The sequence below is a fragment of the Anolis sagrei genome, chromosome 7 (genome assembly GCF_037176765.1).
Source record: "Anolis sagrei isolate rAnoSag1 chromosome 7, rAnoSag1.mat, whole genome shotgun sequence".
Classification (NCBI taxonomy): Eukaryota; Metazoa; Chordata; class Lepidosauria; order Squamata; family Dactyloidae; genus Anolis; species Anolis sagrei.
Window position 1 is genome coordinate 21,771,875 of NC_090027.1, and position 16,704 is coordinate 21,788,578.

The following is a 16,704-nucleotide window of genomic DNA, read 5'->3' on the forward strand; positions in this document are numbered from 1 at the left end:
TGCTGTTGGAGGCTGAGAGCCCCTTGCAGGGACCTCTGCATAACTGTCTCTGGTGTATTTTGCAGAAGTGTACGGCATAAAGGAGCACCTGGGTTCATCTAGACCAGGGCTTCTTAAACTTTCCCACTCAGGACCTCTTTTGATCCAAGAAAGTTTTCCACGACCCTGGGTATATACAAGGTATACAACCATTTAGATAACAAACCAGCATTTGCAGGGCTTGATAAACAGGTTGGTTTCCCTTCTGAAGTACAGCTGAAGGATTTGCTGCAAACATTTCAGTGTTCGTACTACGAAGGCATTCATTGAAGATTTCCCGACCCACTTCCTGTGGACTGAGAGCAATGAAGTTCAGCCCCATTCTGAGTCCTTCTTCTCTCCATGGGTGCCACCTAGGGACACATACTTCTCCCCTCTTTTGAAGCAACTGTAAACACCTCACTTGTAGAAGTCAACAGGTTGCTCCAAAAGCCACGTTGTGACTTCGGAAATCAGTCTCCTTATTTGAGAAATGCTTGCCCATCAAAATTCACTGTTGGAAAGAGGTGGAAGTCTGATGGTGCGAGGTTGGGTGAATAGGGGATGTGGGAGAATTTCAAAGCCATGGGAGCATGCTTCTTCCATTTGGGCAACAGGACAGTTGTGAGCTGGGGTATTGTCTTGCAGAAGGAAGACACCTTTGGTGAGCATGACACATTTTCTCTTGGTTTGGATGGCCTCCCAGAATGTTCAGAGCAGTGAAACCTATTCTGCCCCAGTGATCATGGTATCCTTTGTGATCATGGTATCCTTTGCTAGGGAATCCAACAAGACCACTCCTTGCTGGTCCCAAAATACTGTGAGCATGACCTTCCTGCTGAGTTGGCACGTGTCTTCTTTGGAGGCGGTGAGTCCTGATGCTTCCATTGCATCAACTGGACTTGAGTCTCAGGATCAGAGTGATGGACCCAGCTTTCCTCCTGTGTGATCAGTCTGTTGACAAAGTCCTCCTGGTTTCCATGGCACATCATTGTCAAGAGAGCCTGAGCATTCAACTTGTTCCTGCTTCTGGAAAGGTGTGAGCAGCTGGGGGGGGGGGGGGGGGGGCAGCAAGCAGATACCTTATGCATGGAAAGATGGTCTTGGGTGGTTTTTTACATGGACTCCACACTCTCACCGTAACATTTTGGGCTAGGTGGCAAATTTTCCAAAATGGCAACCTCTACTTGCTGGATGGTGTGTTCATAAGTAGCAGAGTGAGGTCACCCTGGAATTGGAGTAGTTTGCACCAAAGTCCAACCACTTTAGAATTGACGCTGCCAGTTCTTGACTCCATCCTATGCTTGGGAATCCTCACCATCAACCTCTTTCATTTCATCAACTGTCTCATTTGGTGTGTGGCCTTTCAAGGAAAGGAACTGGATTCCACTGGGTCCATTCTCAAACCTCACACCACTTCAGTACCTGTACAATCAAGACCGTTATCAGTTCTGTGTTGTAAGTTGGCATGTAACCTATAGAGACTTATATCATTACACATGGGCAGTTTCAGCATCCTGTGATCATTAGAAGTGGGTCAGGGGAAATCTTTAATGAACGTCCCTTGTAACAACATTGTGTAAATGCCTAAAACAGCCACTAGGTGGCATCCAGGAAACATTCCTAGTTCCCAAACTTTTCTTAACCCCGACATTGAACTAAAGAGAACCCATAGTTTAAGAATCAGTGATGGAGACTAAGGAGACTGCACGTTTTTGTACAAAAAGAGAGAGAACAGCACAGGGAAAACGGGGGGAAACGGCCCCTTTTTTATTTGTTACCAAATGGAATTGTGGCAAGAAAGCCAAGTGGGAGGTCTATAATGTCCAGCCGCAGTCCTGGACCTCAGGGGCCTTTCTGGGCTTCCCTGTGGGAGCCGTCTCCTTGGAGAAAGGGGTGCTGTGTGCCAGGAAGGGAAGGAAGGAGGGGTGGGTTAGACATGGGGACAGTTCTGCCTGCTTTTCGGAAAAGAAGGTCCAAAGAGGGCGAGGGTCAGGCAGTTCCAAAGGTTCCGGCAGAAACAAACCCTCCGTTGTTGTGATTGGTTTCATGCGAAAGGAGTGTTCCTGGGGTTTTTATGGTGGGAGTTGAGTGTCCTGCTTTGCGTGGGGGGGGGGGGGGGGGGACATTCTCACCTGGCTGGGAAGGAAAAGAGAGAGGGAAGGGAGGGAATTAGGGAGTTTCTCCCCAGGATGCTTTGCTTGCAGTCGCTTGGTGGAGGGCTCCTGCTTACTTGCTTACTTGCGTCTCGGGACATCCGGGGTTCGCAGGAATGAAAGGAAGGAAGGAAGGCAGGCAAGGCTTGGCGCCTAACTGCAGACGGGGACGAAGGAGTCCTGGCTGAGCCGCTGGAGGATCCTGCTCCGCAATGCCCCATCTTCCACCTTCCACCAGGCAAAGTCCGGGCTGCGCAGGGTCGGGGGGCTGGGCTTGGGGGGCCGCCCAGGGGCCTCCTCCAGGGTGGCAGCCACGTTGAAGCAGACCCCGTCGCTCTGACCGGGCTCCTTGCCCAGGTGCTGGACTCCCAGCAGGCCCCGGACGCGGGCGGAGGCCTGGGTAGGTGGGGGCAGGCAGCGCCGCAGCAGGCGGTGGACCCCCACCAACAGCCGCTCGCCCAACTCTGAGGGGGAGAGCCCACTGGCTGCCACCGGGAGGTGCGGAGTGCCTCCAGCAACAGCTAGCAGCACCCACAGCTCCCCTCCGCTGCCAGCAAAGACCAGGAGCAGGCGCTGGCCCACCCAGGGGCAGGGCAACTCAGTTGGTAGCACCGGAGGGTGGCCTGGGCTGGCCTTGTATTGCAGAGCCAGCTCCATCAGCGGCAGGATGTCCCTCGCCCTCAACTTCAGAGCTGGTGTCTTGCGGTCCCACCACTGGGCCTGCAGGGACTCCCCATCTGCCTCCTGCAGCGTCTTCAGTGTCCCACCTGCAATGACAAAGGGACAAATGAGCATCAGCAGGGGTAAAGATAAGGCGCTATGCTTCTGCAGGGAAAGGGCACACTGACAGGGCGGGTGGCATCCAAACACAAACAAGATACAAAAGTTGAACAACGAGGTTCACCAACACAATAGTCTTCTTGGTTCAAGGTTCAACAAGGTACAAGGCTTATAAGAATTCATGAGATACACGTCTGGATACCATAATCCACAACCGGGGGAAACACCACCACAATTCACAGCCAAGTATGGCAGATACATTTCTCCAAAAGCAGTCTCTGCTCAGTTCTTATACAGCTGATCACAGCTGCGTCCTCTCTTTCAGACCTCTGCTCTTAATTGCTACAGCCTGTAAGTTCTTACCTACAGATTACTCTGCCCTTTAGAACTAGGAGGAAGATAAACCTGTTCTATACCTTCTGATGCATCACAATCCTACATGTCATGAACCTGCCAAACCTCCTTTACACTAACCACTACCAACTGCCAGGTATTCTAACCACCATCAACTGCTGAAAGGCATGATCATCAAGTTTGCAGACGACACCAAATTGGGAGGGATAGCCAATACTCCAGAGGACAGGAGCAGGATTCAAAACTATCTTGACAGATTAGAGAGATGGGCCAAAACTAACAAACTGAAGTTCAACAAGGACAAATGCAAGATCCTCCACTTAGGCAGGAAAAACAAAATGCAAAGATACAGAATGGGGGACTATGCCTGGCTCGAGAGAAGTACGTGTGAAAAAGATCTTGGAGTCCTCGTGGACAACAAGTTAAACATGAGCCAACAATGTGATGTGGCGGCAAAAAAAGCCAATGGGATTTTGGCCTGCATCAATAAGAACATAGTGTCTAGATCCAAAGAAGTCATGCTCCTCATGCTCTATTCCGCTTTAGTTAGACCAAACCTGGAATATTGTGTCCAATTCTGGGCACCACAATTCAAGAGAGATCTTGACATGCTGGAATGTGTCCAGAGGAGGGCGACTAAAATGATCAAGGGTCTGGAGAACAAGCCCTATGAGGAGCGGCTTAAGGAGCTGGGCATGTTTAGCCTGAAGAAGAAAAGGCTGAAAGGAGATATGATAACCATGTATAAATATGTGAGAGGAAGCCACAGGGAGGAGGGAGCAAGCTTGTTTTCTGCTTCCTTGGAGATTAGGACACGAAACAATGGCTTCAAACTACAAGAGAGGAGATTCCACCTGAACATGAGGAAGAACTTCCTGACTGTGAGAGTTGTTCAGCAGTGGAACTCTCTGCCCCGGAGTGTGGTGGAAGCTCCTTCTTTGGAAGCTTTTAAACAGAGGCTGGATGGCCATCTATCAGGGGTGATTTGAATGCAATATTCCTGCTTCTTGGCAGGGGGTTGGACTGGATGGCCCATGAGGTCTCTTCCAACTCTTTGATTCTATGATTCTATGCTTCTAAGTGACACTTACTTTGAAAGTAGTTGTTCTGCTCCAAGAACTCTGTTGTTTTTGTGGCACAGACTGTTAGGGAAAACTACCCTAAAATATACAGCAGACTATCCAAACACAAACAGGATACAAAAGCTGAGCATCAGCCCATTAGCAAGCAGAGCGTGAAGTGCCGTCTGCATGTTTGCTTAGGAGGCAAACATGCAGAATCCAATCTTTTAAAAATCAGAAAAGGTTTATTTACAATAATAAATAACTGCATTTCTTAATAATCAAGGACTGGGTCTGAATTACTCCAACACCCATCTCTTCTGAGTTTCAAGAGAGAGAAAAGCTCAATCGCTCCATCTCTCCTGACACACAAGCAGAAAGAGATCTCAAAGCACACAGCACATACTCTCCAGACTAAAGTGTAAGAAGGCAGAAGGCAGAGTCAAAAAGGCTTGCAGTAGAAAAGTATTAAACAACTAATCAGAATGAGAGCAGAAACAGAGAAGAAAGGTACATTCCCAACTGTCATACAGGAGACCTGGGGGAAGTGAAACCCTCAGACTATTCTAATGCTAACGAACCGCTCCTCATTGAGGGCTTGAGCAGTTGGGGTTGAATTCCAACACGTGGCACCCAAGCTGGAAGCAGACCTTCAGAAAGAGACCTAGCAGTCTTGGGGGACCACAAGCCGGACCCTCCACATCTTCTAAGTTCAGACAAGTGTCAGAAATATTAAATATTAACTGGATATTTTTTATTTAAAAAGTGAATCAAGCACTGAAAGAGTTAGGCTGAAGCCTGTTAAAGTCAGTGGGCCAAAGCGGGTGTCTCTCTGAGGAGAGTGAGTAGGCCAAAGCTTGTTAGTCAGTGGGCCAAAGCTAGTGTGGTCCTGAGGAGAGTGAATAGGCCAAAGCCTGTTAGAGTCAGTGGCCAAAGCTAGTGTCGTCCTGAGGAGAGTGAGTAGGCCGAAGCCTGTTAAGAGTCAGTGGGCCAAAGCTAGTGTCGTCCTGAGGAGAGTGAGTAGGCCGAAGCCTGTTAAGAGTCAGTGGGCCAAAGCTAGTGTCATCCTGAGGAGAGTGAGTAGGCCGAAGCCTGTTAAGAGTCAGTGGGCCAAAGCTAGAGTCGTCCTGAGGAGAGTGAGTAGGCCGAAGTCTGTAAGAGTCAGTGGGCCAAAGCTAGTGTCGTCCTGAGGAGAGTGAGTAGGCCGAAGCCTGTTAGTGGGCCAAAGCTAGAGTCGTCCTGAGGAGAGTGAGTAGGCCGAAGCCTGTTACTCAGTGGGCCAAAGCTAGTGTCGTCTTGAGGAGAGTGAGTAGGCCAAAGCCTGTTAGTCAGTGGGCCAAAGCTAGTGCCATCCTGAGAAGAGTGAGCAGGCCGAAGCTTGTTAGTCAGTGGGCAAAAGCTAGTGTTGTCTTGAGGAGAGTGAGTAGGTCGAAGCTTGTTAAGAGTCAATGGGCCAAAGCTAGTGTCGTCCTGATTAGAGTGAGTAGGCTGAAGCCTGTTAGTCAGTGGGCCAAAACTAGTGTTGTCTTTAGGAGATTCAAAAAATGTCTATTGTCCAGACCAAGAGAAGTATGAACGTCCCTGTCTGTGCCCCTGTTCAGGAGGTTTCACCTCACTTTCTGTCCCTTTGATCACTGGATTTTGGAAAATTTGGCTTTTTGTGGACCCAATTCTTGGATCCTACAAAACATATCAAATCCACAAAATACATCATAGTTGTGTTGCCATTTTGTTGGTCAAAGGGGCCAGGTAATAATAATAATAATAATAATAATAATAATAATAATAATAATATTTATTTAATACCCGGGTACTCGGGACGGCTTACATAAGGCCAAGCCCAACAGCATATTACAATAAAGTAAAACCAAAACACAATAACAATACAGTAAAATACATACAACATATGAGTACAAAGACGATAAAGCAAAATTATACACAGTAAAATAAAATAACATAATAACAACAATAATAATAATAATAATAATCCTTTATTTGTACCTCGCTACCATCTCCCGAAGGACTCGGTGCGGCTTACAAGAGGCCGAGCCCAAATACAATAGTAAAAACAACAGCAACAACAAACAGCAAAATAACTCAAAAAACATTAACATCACACAATGACGCAATTAAAATCAATGGCAGGGCCAAATGTAATAACTAAAAATGTTGGGCATGACCAGGTGGAGTGTTTGGAGGGGGATGGGCATGCAGATATCCTGGATCTCTGATAAAGTGCGTTGCGACATAATGCTAGGAGTTTCCTTATTCTGAGAAGGCACACTGGAACAACCACGTTTTCAAGCTCCTCCTAAAGATTGCTAGCGACGGGGCCTGCCTGATGTCCTTAGGGAGAGAGTTCCAGAGTCGAGGGGCCACCACCGAGAAAGCCCTATCCCTCATCCCCACCAATCGCGCTAGCGATGCAGGTGGGATCGTGAGCAGGGCCTCTCCAGATGAACGAAGACATCGTGTGGGTTCATACACAGAGATGCGGTCACACAGGTAGGCGGGTCCCAAACCGTTTAGGGCTTTGTAGGTAAGCACCTGCACCTTGAATTGGGACCGGAAAATGAATGGCAACCAGTGGAGCTCCTTAAACAGGAGGGTTGACCTCTCCCTGTAAGGAGCACCAGTTAACAACCTGGCCGCCGCCCGTTGGACCAATTGAAATTTCCAGGCCGTTTTCAAGGGCAGCCCCTCGTAGAGCGCATTACAGTAGTCCAATCTGGAAGTGACTAAGGTGTCACAATGAGCCGGCCGCATGTGCAAGACAAAAACTAAGATAATAATAAATACTAAAATCAGGATGAGATAGGGATGGAGCAGATTGTTCGTGGGGGAGAAACTCGTAAAGGAACGGTGTCATAAATATAGAGCTTCATACAGGTGGGGAATATACTCTGGGGACAAAAACCATTGAGGGGGAGCAACTGTGTATGATAATATGGATACTCTCCAAAAGCGCATCGGAAAATCCAGGTTTTTAGATCCCTCTTGAAATGGATGGATCAGGTAGATGAATGAATCTGGGATGTGCACGGGTGCTGTGTACGTTCCAGGGTTAGGTTCTGCATTGCAATGCCTATCGCTCCTGGCCCTTGATCCCTGTGGAGGCTGATGGACAGTGCAATGGAAGGAGGCCCCTTGACCCCTTACCGGTGGGCTGGGCCAGGAAGACGAAGCGGATCCAGCCGGGACCACGCTCCTCAACAGCCAGCAGAGTGACTGGCTGGCACTGGAGTCCGGTCTCCTCCTGCACCTCCCGGCGCATGGCGCCCACAATGGTCTCTCGGGGCTCCATGCGCCCCGCCGGCAGGTACCAGGCTCCATAGCACTCCCGCTTGGCCTCCTGCATCACCAGCACCTCGCTCTGCAAAGAAAGAAAAAAAGGTGAGGGTTAGTAGGGGTCATTCTCAGCCTCTAAAGTAGACAACTAACCCATTTTGTTGAAGGCTTTCATGGTTGGAATCACTAGGTTCTTGTGGGTTTTTTCAGGCTACATGGCCATGTTCTAGAGGCATTTTTCCTGACGTTTCGCCTGCATCTATGGCAAGCATCCTCACTACCTCTGATGCAGGCGAAACGTCAGAAAAAATGCCTCTACAACATGGCCATATAGCCCGAAAAAAACCCACAAGAACCAACTGACCCATTCCTCTTCAACAGACAGGAAGCCAGTGTTTGGGAGGGCTTGCATTTGGACTGGGAGGCCCAGCGTTCCTTCACCAAACAGGATGGCAAGGAGCTTCCTAACAACAACAATAGTAGTGATAGTAATAAATTCCCTCACCAATCAGCATGGCAAGTTGCTTATTTGCGACATTTCTGCGCCGCCTTTCTCAACTTTGGAAGGGACTCAAAGCAGCTTAACAACATAGACAACTACTCGGTGCCATTAAAACAATGTAAAATTAAAATAAACATTTAAAATCTATATAAATAAAATGTAATGTTCGTTTGTGGGATTAACAGTACTCAAAAACCACTGGACAAATTGACACCAAATTTGGACGCAATACACCTATCAGGCCCATGTATGTCCTTCACTCAAAAAAATTGATTTTGTCATTTGGGAGTTGTAGTTGCTGGGATTTATAGTTCATCTACAATCAAAGAACATTCTGAACTCCACCAATGATGGAACTGAACCAAACGTGGCATACAGAGCTCCCATGATCAACAGAGCTCCCATGATACATGAATACTCAATATGCCCAAATGTGAACACTGGTGGAGTTTGGGGCAAATAGAATCTTGACATTTGGGAGTTGTAGTTGCTGGGATTTATAGTTCACCTACAATCACAGAGCATTCCGAACCCCACCCATGACAGAATTGGGCCAAACCTTCCACACAGAACCCCCATGTGGACCACAGCAATGCGTGGCAGGGGACGGCTAGTAGGATTATAAATACATCAAAATCATTTAAAAACAATTAAACCAATATTACCACAGTTACATCATGCTGTTCATAATCATAAGCCGGGTCGTTCCAGTAGTCCTTACACATAATTCTATATCTGTCTGTTACACAGTTCTCCCAAGGCTTGATCAAAGAGCCACATTTTCACTTTCTTACAGAAGGTCAGGAGGGAGGGGGCCAATCTAATAATAATAATAATAATAATAATAATAATAATAATAATAATAATGTTCCCCCATCAATCAGCATGACAAGTAGTTTCCTAATAACAATAATAATTTTCCCCACCAATCAGCATGGTATTATTATTAATAACTAGCCGTCCCTGCCACGCGTTGCTGTGGCCCACATGGGGGTTCTGTGTGGAAGGTTTGGCCCATTTCCATCATTTGTGGGGTTCAGAATTCTCTGTGATTGTAGGTGAACTATAAATCCCAGCAACTACAACTCCCAAATGTCAAGATTCTATTTTCCCCAAACTCCACCAGTGTTCACATTTGGGCATATTGAGTATTCGTGTCGAGTTTGGTCCAGATCCATCATTGTTTGAGCCCACAGTGATCTCTGGATGTAGGTGAACTACAACTCCCAAACTCAAGGTCAATGCCAACCAAACCCTTCCAGTATTTTCCGTTGATCATGGGAGAACTGTGTGCCAAGTTTGGTTCAATTCCATCATTGGTGGAGTTCAGAATGCTATTTGATTGTAGGTGAACTATAAATCCCAGCAAACTACAACTCCCAAATGACAAAATCATTTTTTTTTAGTGAAGGACATACATTGGGTTGTTAGGTGTCTTGTGTCCAAATTGGATGTCAATTCGTCCAGTGGTTTTTGAGTTCTGTTAATCTCACAAACAAACATTACATTTTTATTTATATGGATAATTTTATTTTTGCCTACCTCTCCTCCCGACTCAAGTAAGAGGAAGCACTCTTATTACACTGCAGTACCCAGCATCCCCCTTAAGCCTATCATCATCATCATCATCATCATCATCATCATCATCATCATTTCATCATATCTCACTTTTAGGTCTTGAATGAGATACAAAGCAGCATCAATTTCGAGAAGGCCTCTTTTCTTCCACTGCAAGGCCCAGCATCCCCTTGCCAAACAGTCAATGGCACCAGAGCTCCCTTTGGAGGGGGACTACATTTCCCATCAACCACCTCCCAAAGAGATGGGAAGTAGTTTCCCAAGAATCCGGCGAGAGCCCCCTTTCCCATTTCGGTGGGAAATGGGGGATGATGGGAATGGCAGTCCCCCCCTTTCCGGCACTGCAGGGAACATCATCCCCTGGATCCCCAAGGGAAATCCTTCCTATGGAAGTGCTTCTTTTCGAAGGAGACATGGCAAATTCCAGCATCCATTCCCCGCTCCCAAAGTAGCTTCCAGTTCATTTTAGAGGGGGGCTACAACTCCCATCATTGCCTGCCCACCCACACACTGGGATTATGGGAGTTGAAGTCCTCTCCTTTTTGGCACTATAGGGCTCGTCTTCCTCTGGATCCAAAAGAAAAGTTATTCCTTTTGGGGGAAGGACTACAACTCCCAGCATCCATACCCTCCTTCCTCTCTCGCCTAAAAGTAGCTTCTTAGGAGAGTAAGGAGGGAAAGAGGGGGAGATTATGGGCCCTGAAGTGCCAGAAAGGGGAGCACTACAACTCCCATCATCCCAGGCCCACTGATGGAAAGTGGCTTCCCAATAATCGGAGGGGGGCTTTCTGATTATAGGGAAATGGGGGTGATGGGAGTGGCAGTCCTCCCCTTTCTGCTACTAGGAGGCCCATCAGCCTGATGACTTTGAAGTGGGGGTGATGGGAGTGGCAGTCCTCCCCTTTCTGGCACTAGGGGGCCCATCAGCCTGATGACTGGGAAGTGGGGGATGATGGGAGTGGCAGTTCTCCCCTTTCTGTCACTAGGAGGCCCATCAGCCTGATAACTTTGAAGTGGGGGGTGATGGGAGTGGTAGTCCTCCCCTTTCTGGCACTAGGGGTCCCATCAGCCTGATGACTGGGAAGTGGGGGGTGATGGGAGTGGCACTAGGAGGCCCATCAGCCTGATGACTGGAAAGTGGGGGGTGATGGGAGTGGTAGTCTTTCCCTTTCTGGCACTAGGAGGCCCATCAGCTTGATTACTTTGATGTGGGGGGTAATGGGAGTGGCAGTCCTCCCCTTTCTGCTACTAGGAGGCCCATCAGCCTGATGACTTTGAAGTGGGGGTGATGGGAGTGGTAGTCTTCCAATTTCTGGTACTAGGAGGCCCATCAGCCTGATGACTGGGAAGTGGGGGTGATGGGAGTGGTAGTCTTCCCCTTTCTGGTACTAGGAAGCCCATCAGCCTGATGAGTGGGAAGTGGAGGTGATGGGAGTGGTAGTCTTCCCCTTTCTGGCACTAGGGGGCCCATCAGCCTGATGACTTTGAAGTGGGGATGATGGGAGTGGCAGTCCTCCCCTTTCTGGCACTAGGAGGCCCATCAGCCTGATGACTGGGAAGTGGGGGATGATGGGAGTGGTAGTCCTCCCCTTTCTGGCACTAGGAGGCCCATCAGCCTGATGACTGGGAAGTGGGGGTTGATGGGAGTGGCAGTCCTCCCCTTTCTGGCACTAGGAGGCCCATCAGCCTGTTGACTGGGAAGTGGGAGATGATGGGAGTGGCAGTCCTCCTCTTTCTGGCACTAGGAGACCCATCAGCTTGATGACTGGGAAGTGGGAGTGATGGGAGTGGCAGTCCTCCCCTTTCTGACACTAGGAGGCCCATCAGCCTGATGACTGGGAAGTGGGAGTGATGGGAGTGGCAGTCCTCCCCTTTCTAGCACTAGGAGGCCTATCAGCCTGATGACTTTGAAGTGGGGGATGATGGGAGTGGTAGTCCTCCCCTTTCTAGCACTAGGAGGCCCATCAGCCTGATGACTGGGAAGTGGGGGGTGATGGGAGTGGCAGTCCTCCCCTTTCTGGCACTAGTAGGGGGAGGACTTGGGCTGCGGCACCCACCTTCTCGTTGAGGAGCACGGCGAGGACGATGTAGGTGGTGTTCCTGCGGAGGCGGGCCTTCTCGGGGGGCTCCAGCGGGGCCGAGTCGTACCCGCCGCCCTCCGAGGACAAGGGCCAGCCCTGCCCGCCCAGCACCGCCCCCACCTCCGCCACGGCGCCCGCCCCGCCCCCGGCCATCGACCCCGCCCCGGCCTTCCGCATTTGGCAGCCCTCTGCACGCGCCCCGGAGCCCTCTCGCGCGGGGAGGCGGCGCCCGCGAAGGCCCTGGGCCCCAGGCAGGCCACGCCCACCGCACGCCAAGGGAGAAGGCCACCGAGGGGAGGGAACAAAGCGGGCGTCGCTCTTCATTGGACAAAGCGCATTGCGCTTTGTCCAATGAAGAGCGACGGCCGCTTTGTTCCCTCCCCTCGGTGGCCTTCTCCACTGGCGTCCGGTGGGCGTGGCCTGCCTGGGGCCCGCTATTCGTTACTCATTGGCTCGACGCAAAGCGCTCCTCGCTTCTCATTGGACGGAGCGCTCTTCTCCTCCCCATTGGGTAAAGAGTCGAACCCTCCTCGCTTCCCCATTGGCTGGACGTAAAACGCTTCCCGCTTCTCATTGGACGAAACGCTCATCTCGTACCCATTGGGGTAACAGCTCAGCGGTATTCACTCCTCATTGAACAAAGTGGTAATCGCTTCCCAGTTGGGTGAAGAGATTAAAAGATGGGCTCAAAGCCAACCTTAAAATCTCTGGCATAGACACTGAGAACTGGGAAGCCCTGGCCCTTGAGCGCTCCAGCTGGAGGTCAGCTGTGATCAGCAGTGCTGCAGAATTTGAAGAGGCATGAATGGAGGGTGAAAGAGAGAAACGTGCCAAGAGGAAGGCGTGTCAAGCCAACCCCGACCAGGACTGCATTCCATCTGGAAACCAATGCCCTCACTGCAGGAGAACATGCAGATCAAGAACAGGGCTCCACAGCCACCAACGGATCCACAAGAATACTGGTCATGGATGGAAGACTAGCCTACTCGTCCAACGAGGGATCGCCTAAGGGTGAAGAGTCAAGTGCTCCTCATCTCCCCATTGGCTGGGCCAACTTGGGCCCTCCAGGTGTTTTGGGTTTCAACTCCCACCATTCCTTTTTTTTATATAGAGATAATAATTTTTATTGATTTATCACAATTACTACATTTGATATACAATTGTTATTACTGTTACATTTTGTACAACACACTCTTTAACATGTTATTTTATTGTTTTGCTCAAACATTTCCCCCCTTTATTTCCACCACAGTGCTCCCACCATTCCTAACCGCCTACCTGGTGGAGGGCCCATGTTGGCCCAGGCCTGGGCTAGACTGAAAGCGCTCCTCGCTTCTCATTGGACAAAGACCTCCTAGTTTCCCCATTGGCTGACCAACAAGGTGCTGTTCTGGGTTACTGTGATTATAAGAACTGGATTTTATGAGGCCACTTCTACACTTCTACATAGACATTCCAGATAATCTGCTTTGAACTAGATTATATGGCAGTGTAGATTTGATGGGGAGATATTAGAAATATAGATATTTGTTTATGTATAAATTGTGTACTTTACAAGCACTGAAATGTATCAAGTTCTCTCTGTATCAGAAATTCAAGCTGACAGGACAAGCAAGCTGCGTCCAGGCACAGCAAGAGGGAGGTGAACATTAAAGGGTGGGGGGAGAGATAAGCCCATCCTAGTGGCACCGAGCCCAGGCTATAGCTAAGTAAGGAGCCTATCTCTTCCTCATGACAGGTCAAAGTAGGCCCCTTGATTGATGGATGTAGGCTGTATGCTGCTCTTTAGAAAGAAATACAGAGACATGCCTTTTGTATGTTGGAAGATAGAATTTGATATTTCTGTGATGCTAAAGTGATGCAGAGAATTATTATTTTTTTGTCGTGTCAGGGAGCGACCTTAGAAACTGCAAGTTGCTTCTGGTGTGAGAGAATTGGCCGTCTGCAAGGACGTTGCCCAGGGGATGCCCGGATGATTTGATGTTTTATCATCCTTGTGGGAGGCTTCTCTCATGTCCCCACATGAGGAGCTGATAGAGGGAGCTCATCCACCTCTCTCTGGATTCGAACCTGCGACCTGTTGGTCTTCAGTCCTGCCAGCATAGGGGTTTAACCCACTGCGCCACCGGGGGCTCCTGCAGAGAATGATGTCAGTGTATGTAGATGCATGTTTGCCTGCATTTGAAGTGTACAAAAAGGCAGTCAACGCCTTTATCAGGCACTCTTAAGTGTTTTTGGACACAGCTCCACTCCAGAGTCCCAGCTGGAAATAAACCCGTGCTTTTCCAGACGTCAGGAACTCTCTTTGTCTCTTTTCCTAAAACCTTCTGATTTTATATTATTTTAATTGTTTTTATTGTATTCTTATGCTTTGATGTTAACTGTAAACCGCCCTGAGTCATCTGCGGGCTGAGAGGGGCGGTATATAAATGTAGCAAATAAATAAATAAATAAATATAATCCAGTTCAAAGCAGATAATGTGGATTATCTGCTTTGATCATCTGGATTATATGGCAGTTTAGAGGGGGCCAAAGCGATGTCAAACTACATTAATTCTGCAGTGTAAATGCACCCCAAATTACAGCTTTTCCTATAGTTGCCAGAGCAGACCTTGGGAGTTAAAGGTAAATGTAAACGAGTGGTACCTATTGATCTACTCACATTTGCCTGTTTTCAAACTGCTAGGTTGGCAGAAGCTGGGGCTAACAGTGGGAGCTCACCCTGCTCCCCAGATTTAAACCTTACGGTCAGCAAGTTCAGCAGCTCAGCGGTTTAACCCACTGTGCCACCAGGGGCTCCTCAATTGGGAAAGTAGATGGTGTATAATAAATCAAACCACATTGAAATAAAATTTGAGAACACCGCTTGTCCAGCCTTTATTTGAAGTCTAATAGAACAAATATGTGAGGAACTGGGGTATATAAAAATACAGAATCATAGCTGCTGCAAGGACATTGATTTGAAACCCTTTATCTGCCTTATCCGTAAAGCATGACTTAGGAAAACAGCCGAATTTGGATCACTCTTCAGTGGTACCATCGCTCCCTTGTGTGTCTAATTCAAGTTTGTTCAGAACCATTGGAAGCAGTATCAACCACTTTCCCCGCCATTGGGCTCTATGGTTCCTCGATGGGACTCTGGGAATGAAGCTGACCCAAGCTACTCTTCCTGCTTTGAGTAGAGGGCCCTCACCCGTTCCACGATCTCTGTGGCTTCCTTTATGGCTTTGGCATGGAGACCATTGTTGGCTGCCAAGTGATCAAAAAGATTGAGGGGCTCAGCACTCCGGAGGACTTGTGGCATCGGGATCTGGATCGGCAACGAGATGTTCCCGATGAGGAAGTGCTCGAGATATTTCTCCCGCACTGCCGTGTGCAAGAACAAGAGGATGTCTTGGAGCCTCGTTGCCAGGTTCTCAGGGTTCCAGTCGGAGACCGGCCGCAGGAGCAAGAGGTGCATCAAGCAAGTCTTGTAATGGTAGTCAGTGAGGACAGGGTTCTTACCGGACGGACTACCAGAACCCTTGAGATACATCAGGATCTGGAGACACTTCAAGTGACAGCTCCATTCGGGTGCCCGTTGGCCAAACCATTCAAAGAAGAGCAGTTCCTGAACAGCGAAGGTCTTCAGCCAAATGGTGCCCTTGGTAGGGTTGGCGTCTCCACAGTGGGTGACTAGGAAGACCAAGGAGTCTCCTTGCTGGACACCGAGGGTGATGTCCACCAGAACAGAACGCCCAGAGTGGAAGGCCAGCTTCAACCGGCATGTTGTGGCCGACGGCATGAGCGTGAGGTCGAGGGTGTACCTCTCACGGAGGTTCCTCCAAGCCTTGACCACCAAATTCTGGTACCAGCGGATGGTCTTCCCCACATCCAAGTGGGAACTGGTGCACAAAATGTGGAGGAGGAATGCGCCTTCTTCACTCAGATCCCGGTCTGGGTGGTGGAGGAAGCACACCACGTCACCCAGGAGCCGCTGCCTCTTGCAAACGCAGTCCATCTCCACCAAAATGTGGCCATGTTTGCTGGGTCCACCCTCAGCATCACTGCTTTCAATTTGGAAGGAATGGCCTTTGGGCGGCAGGAGGGGCACCAGGACAGTGAAGGGTTTCGACAGCCGTTGTATGTGCCACCCTTCAAAGGCGCTGCCCACTCCGATGCAGTTCTCCATTAGAGGAAGGGTGTTCTGGTATGGAAGGGTTTTCCGACCTTCATCCAACAAATCGTTGACGAAGGTCTCCACAAAATCGCACACGTTCTTCAAGTCGCCGTTTTCCAGTCCAATATAGCAGTCATAGAAGGCCTCCAGCTTCTTCTGGTTGGGTTTGCCAACTTCCGGCTCCATGTCCGTGTCGTCGTCGTATTCATCTGTGGTGGACGTGCTGGAGCCATCCGTGCTGGAATCGTAATGGGTGTCCTTTTCCATCGTGTGCCTGCAGCAGCCAAAGACAACAAGGATGATGAGGCCCACGTAAGGCCAACCATCCCAGGTCCCGTCTTCCACCGGCAGGTCAGGCTTCACAAATTTCTCCTGCTTCTGCTTCGGGACCCAGCTCCAGGCCTTCTGCTCAAATTCCACTTGCAAGTAGTCCATCTCCTTGTTCAACAATTCCTCGTGCTGCTGGATCCGGCCCAACGTGGCAGGATCTGTGTCATCGCTGACCATCAGGGGGTGGTAGACCAGCGCCATCACCACAAAGAAGATGATAGGACCCAGGGCCATGTCTAAAGCGGATGAATCTAGAGGAGAGGAAAAGGAGGAATGTAAGAAAGAGGAGACAAGCAAGGCTATAGGCAAAATCATAGAATCATGAAGAGACCACAAGGACCATCTAGTCCAGTGTCTCTCAACCTTCTTAATGCCAACTCAACATGGGGTTGCCTTT

General features: G+C 49.2%; 2 protein-coding genes across 2 annotated transcripts; both read right to left on the reverse strand.

Annotated features, from left to right (window-relative positions):
* Positions 1-1,758: 1,758 nt before the first annotated feature.
* On the reverse strand, positions 1,759-12,102 carry NUDT18 (nudix hydrolase 18). Its single transcript, XM_060787765.2, has 3 exons — positions 11,795-12,102; positions 7,529-7,742; positions 1,759-2,941 (listed from the first exon to the last, which is right to left on the reverse strand). The coding sequence occupies exons 1-3, from the start codon at positions 11,993-11,995 to the stop codon at positions 2,328-2,330; spliced, it is 1,029 nt and encodes a 342-aa protein (XP_060643748.1). The 5' UTR covers positions 11,996-12,102; the 3' UTR covers positions 1,759-2,327.
* Positions 12,103-14,940: 2,838 nt separating this feature from the next.
* Positions 14,941-16,600, reverse strand: ITPRIPL1 (ITPRIP like 1). Its single transcript, XM_060787745.2, has one exon. The coding sequence runs from the start codon at positions 16,539-16,541 to the stop codon at positions 14,979-14,981; it is 1,563 nt and encodes a 520-aa protein (XP_060643728.2). The 5' UTR covers positions 16,542-16,600; the 3' UTR covers positions 14,941-14,978.
* Between the last annotated feature and the right edge of the window lie 104 nt (positions 16,601-16,704).

Bases quoted from the DNA above. Each gene is read 5' to 3' on its own strand.
- NUDT18 (XM_060787765.2), bottom strand. From the start codon at position 11,995: ATGCGGAAGGCCGGGGCGGGGTCGATGGCCGGGGGCGGGGCGGGCGCC. The intron at 7,743-11,794 runs GTGGGTGCCGCA...CTTTCTTTGCAG, and splicing joins CCGTGCTCCTCAACGAGAAG to AGCGAGGTGCTGGTGATGCA. The intron at 2,942-7,528 runs GTAAGGGGTCAA...TTGTCATTGCAG, and splicing joins CTTCCTGGCCCAGCCCACCG to GTGGGACACTGAAGACGCTG.
- ITPRIPL1 (XM_060787745.2), bottom strand. From the start codon at position 16,541: ATGGCCCTGGGTCCTATCATCTTCTTTGTGGTGATGGCGCTGGTCTAC.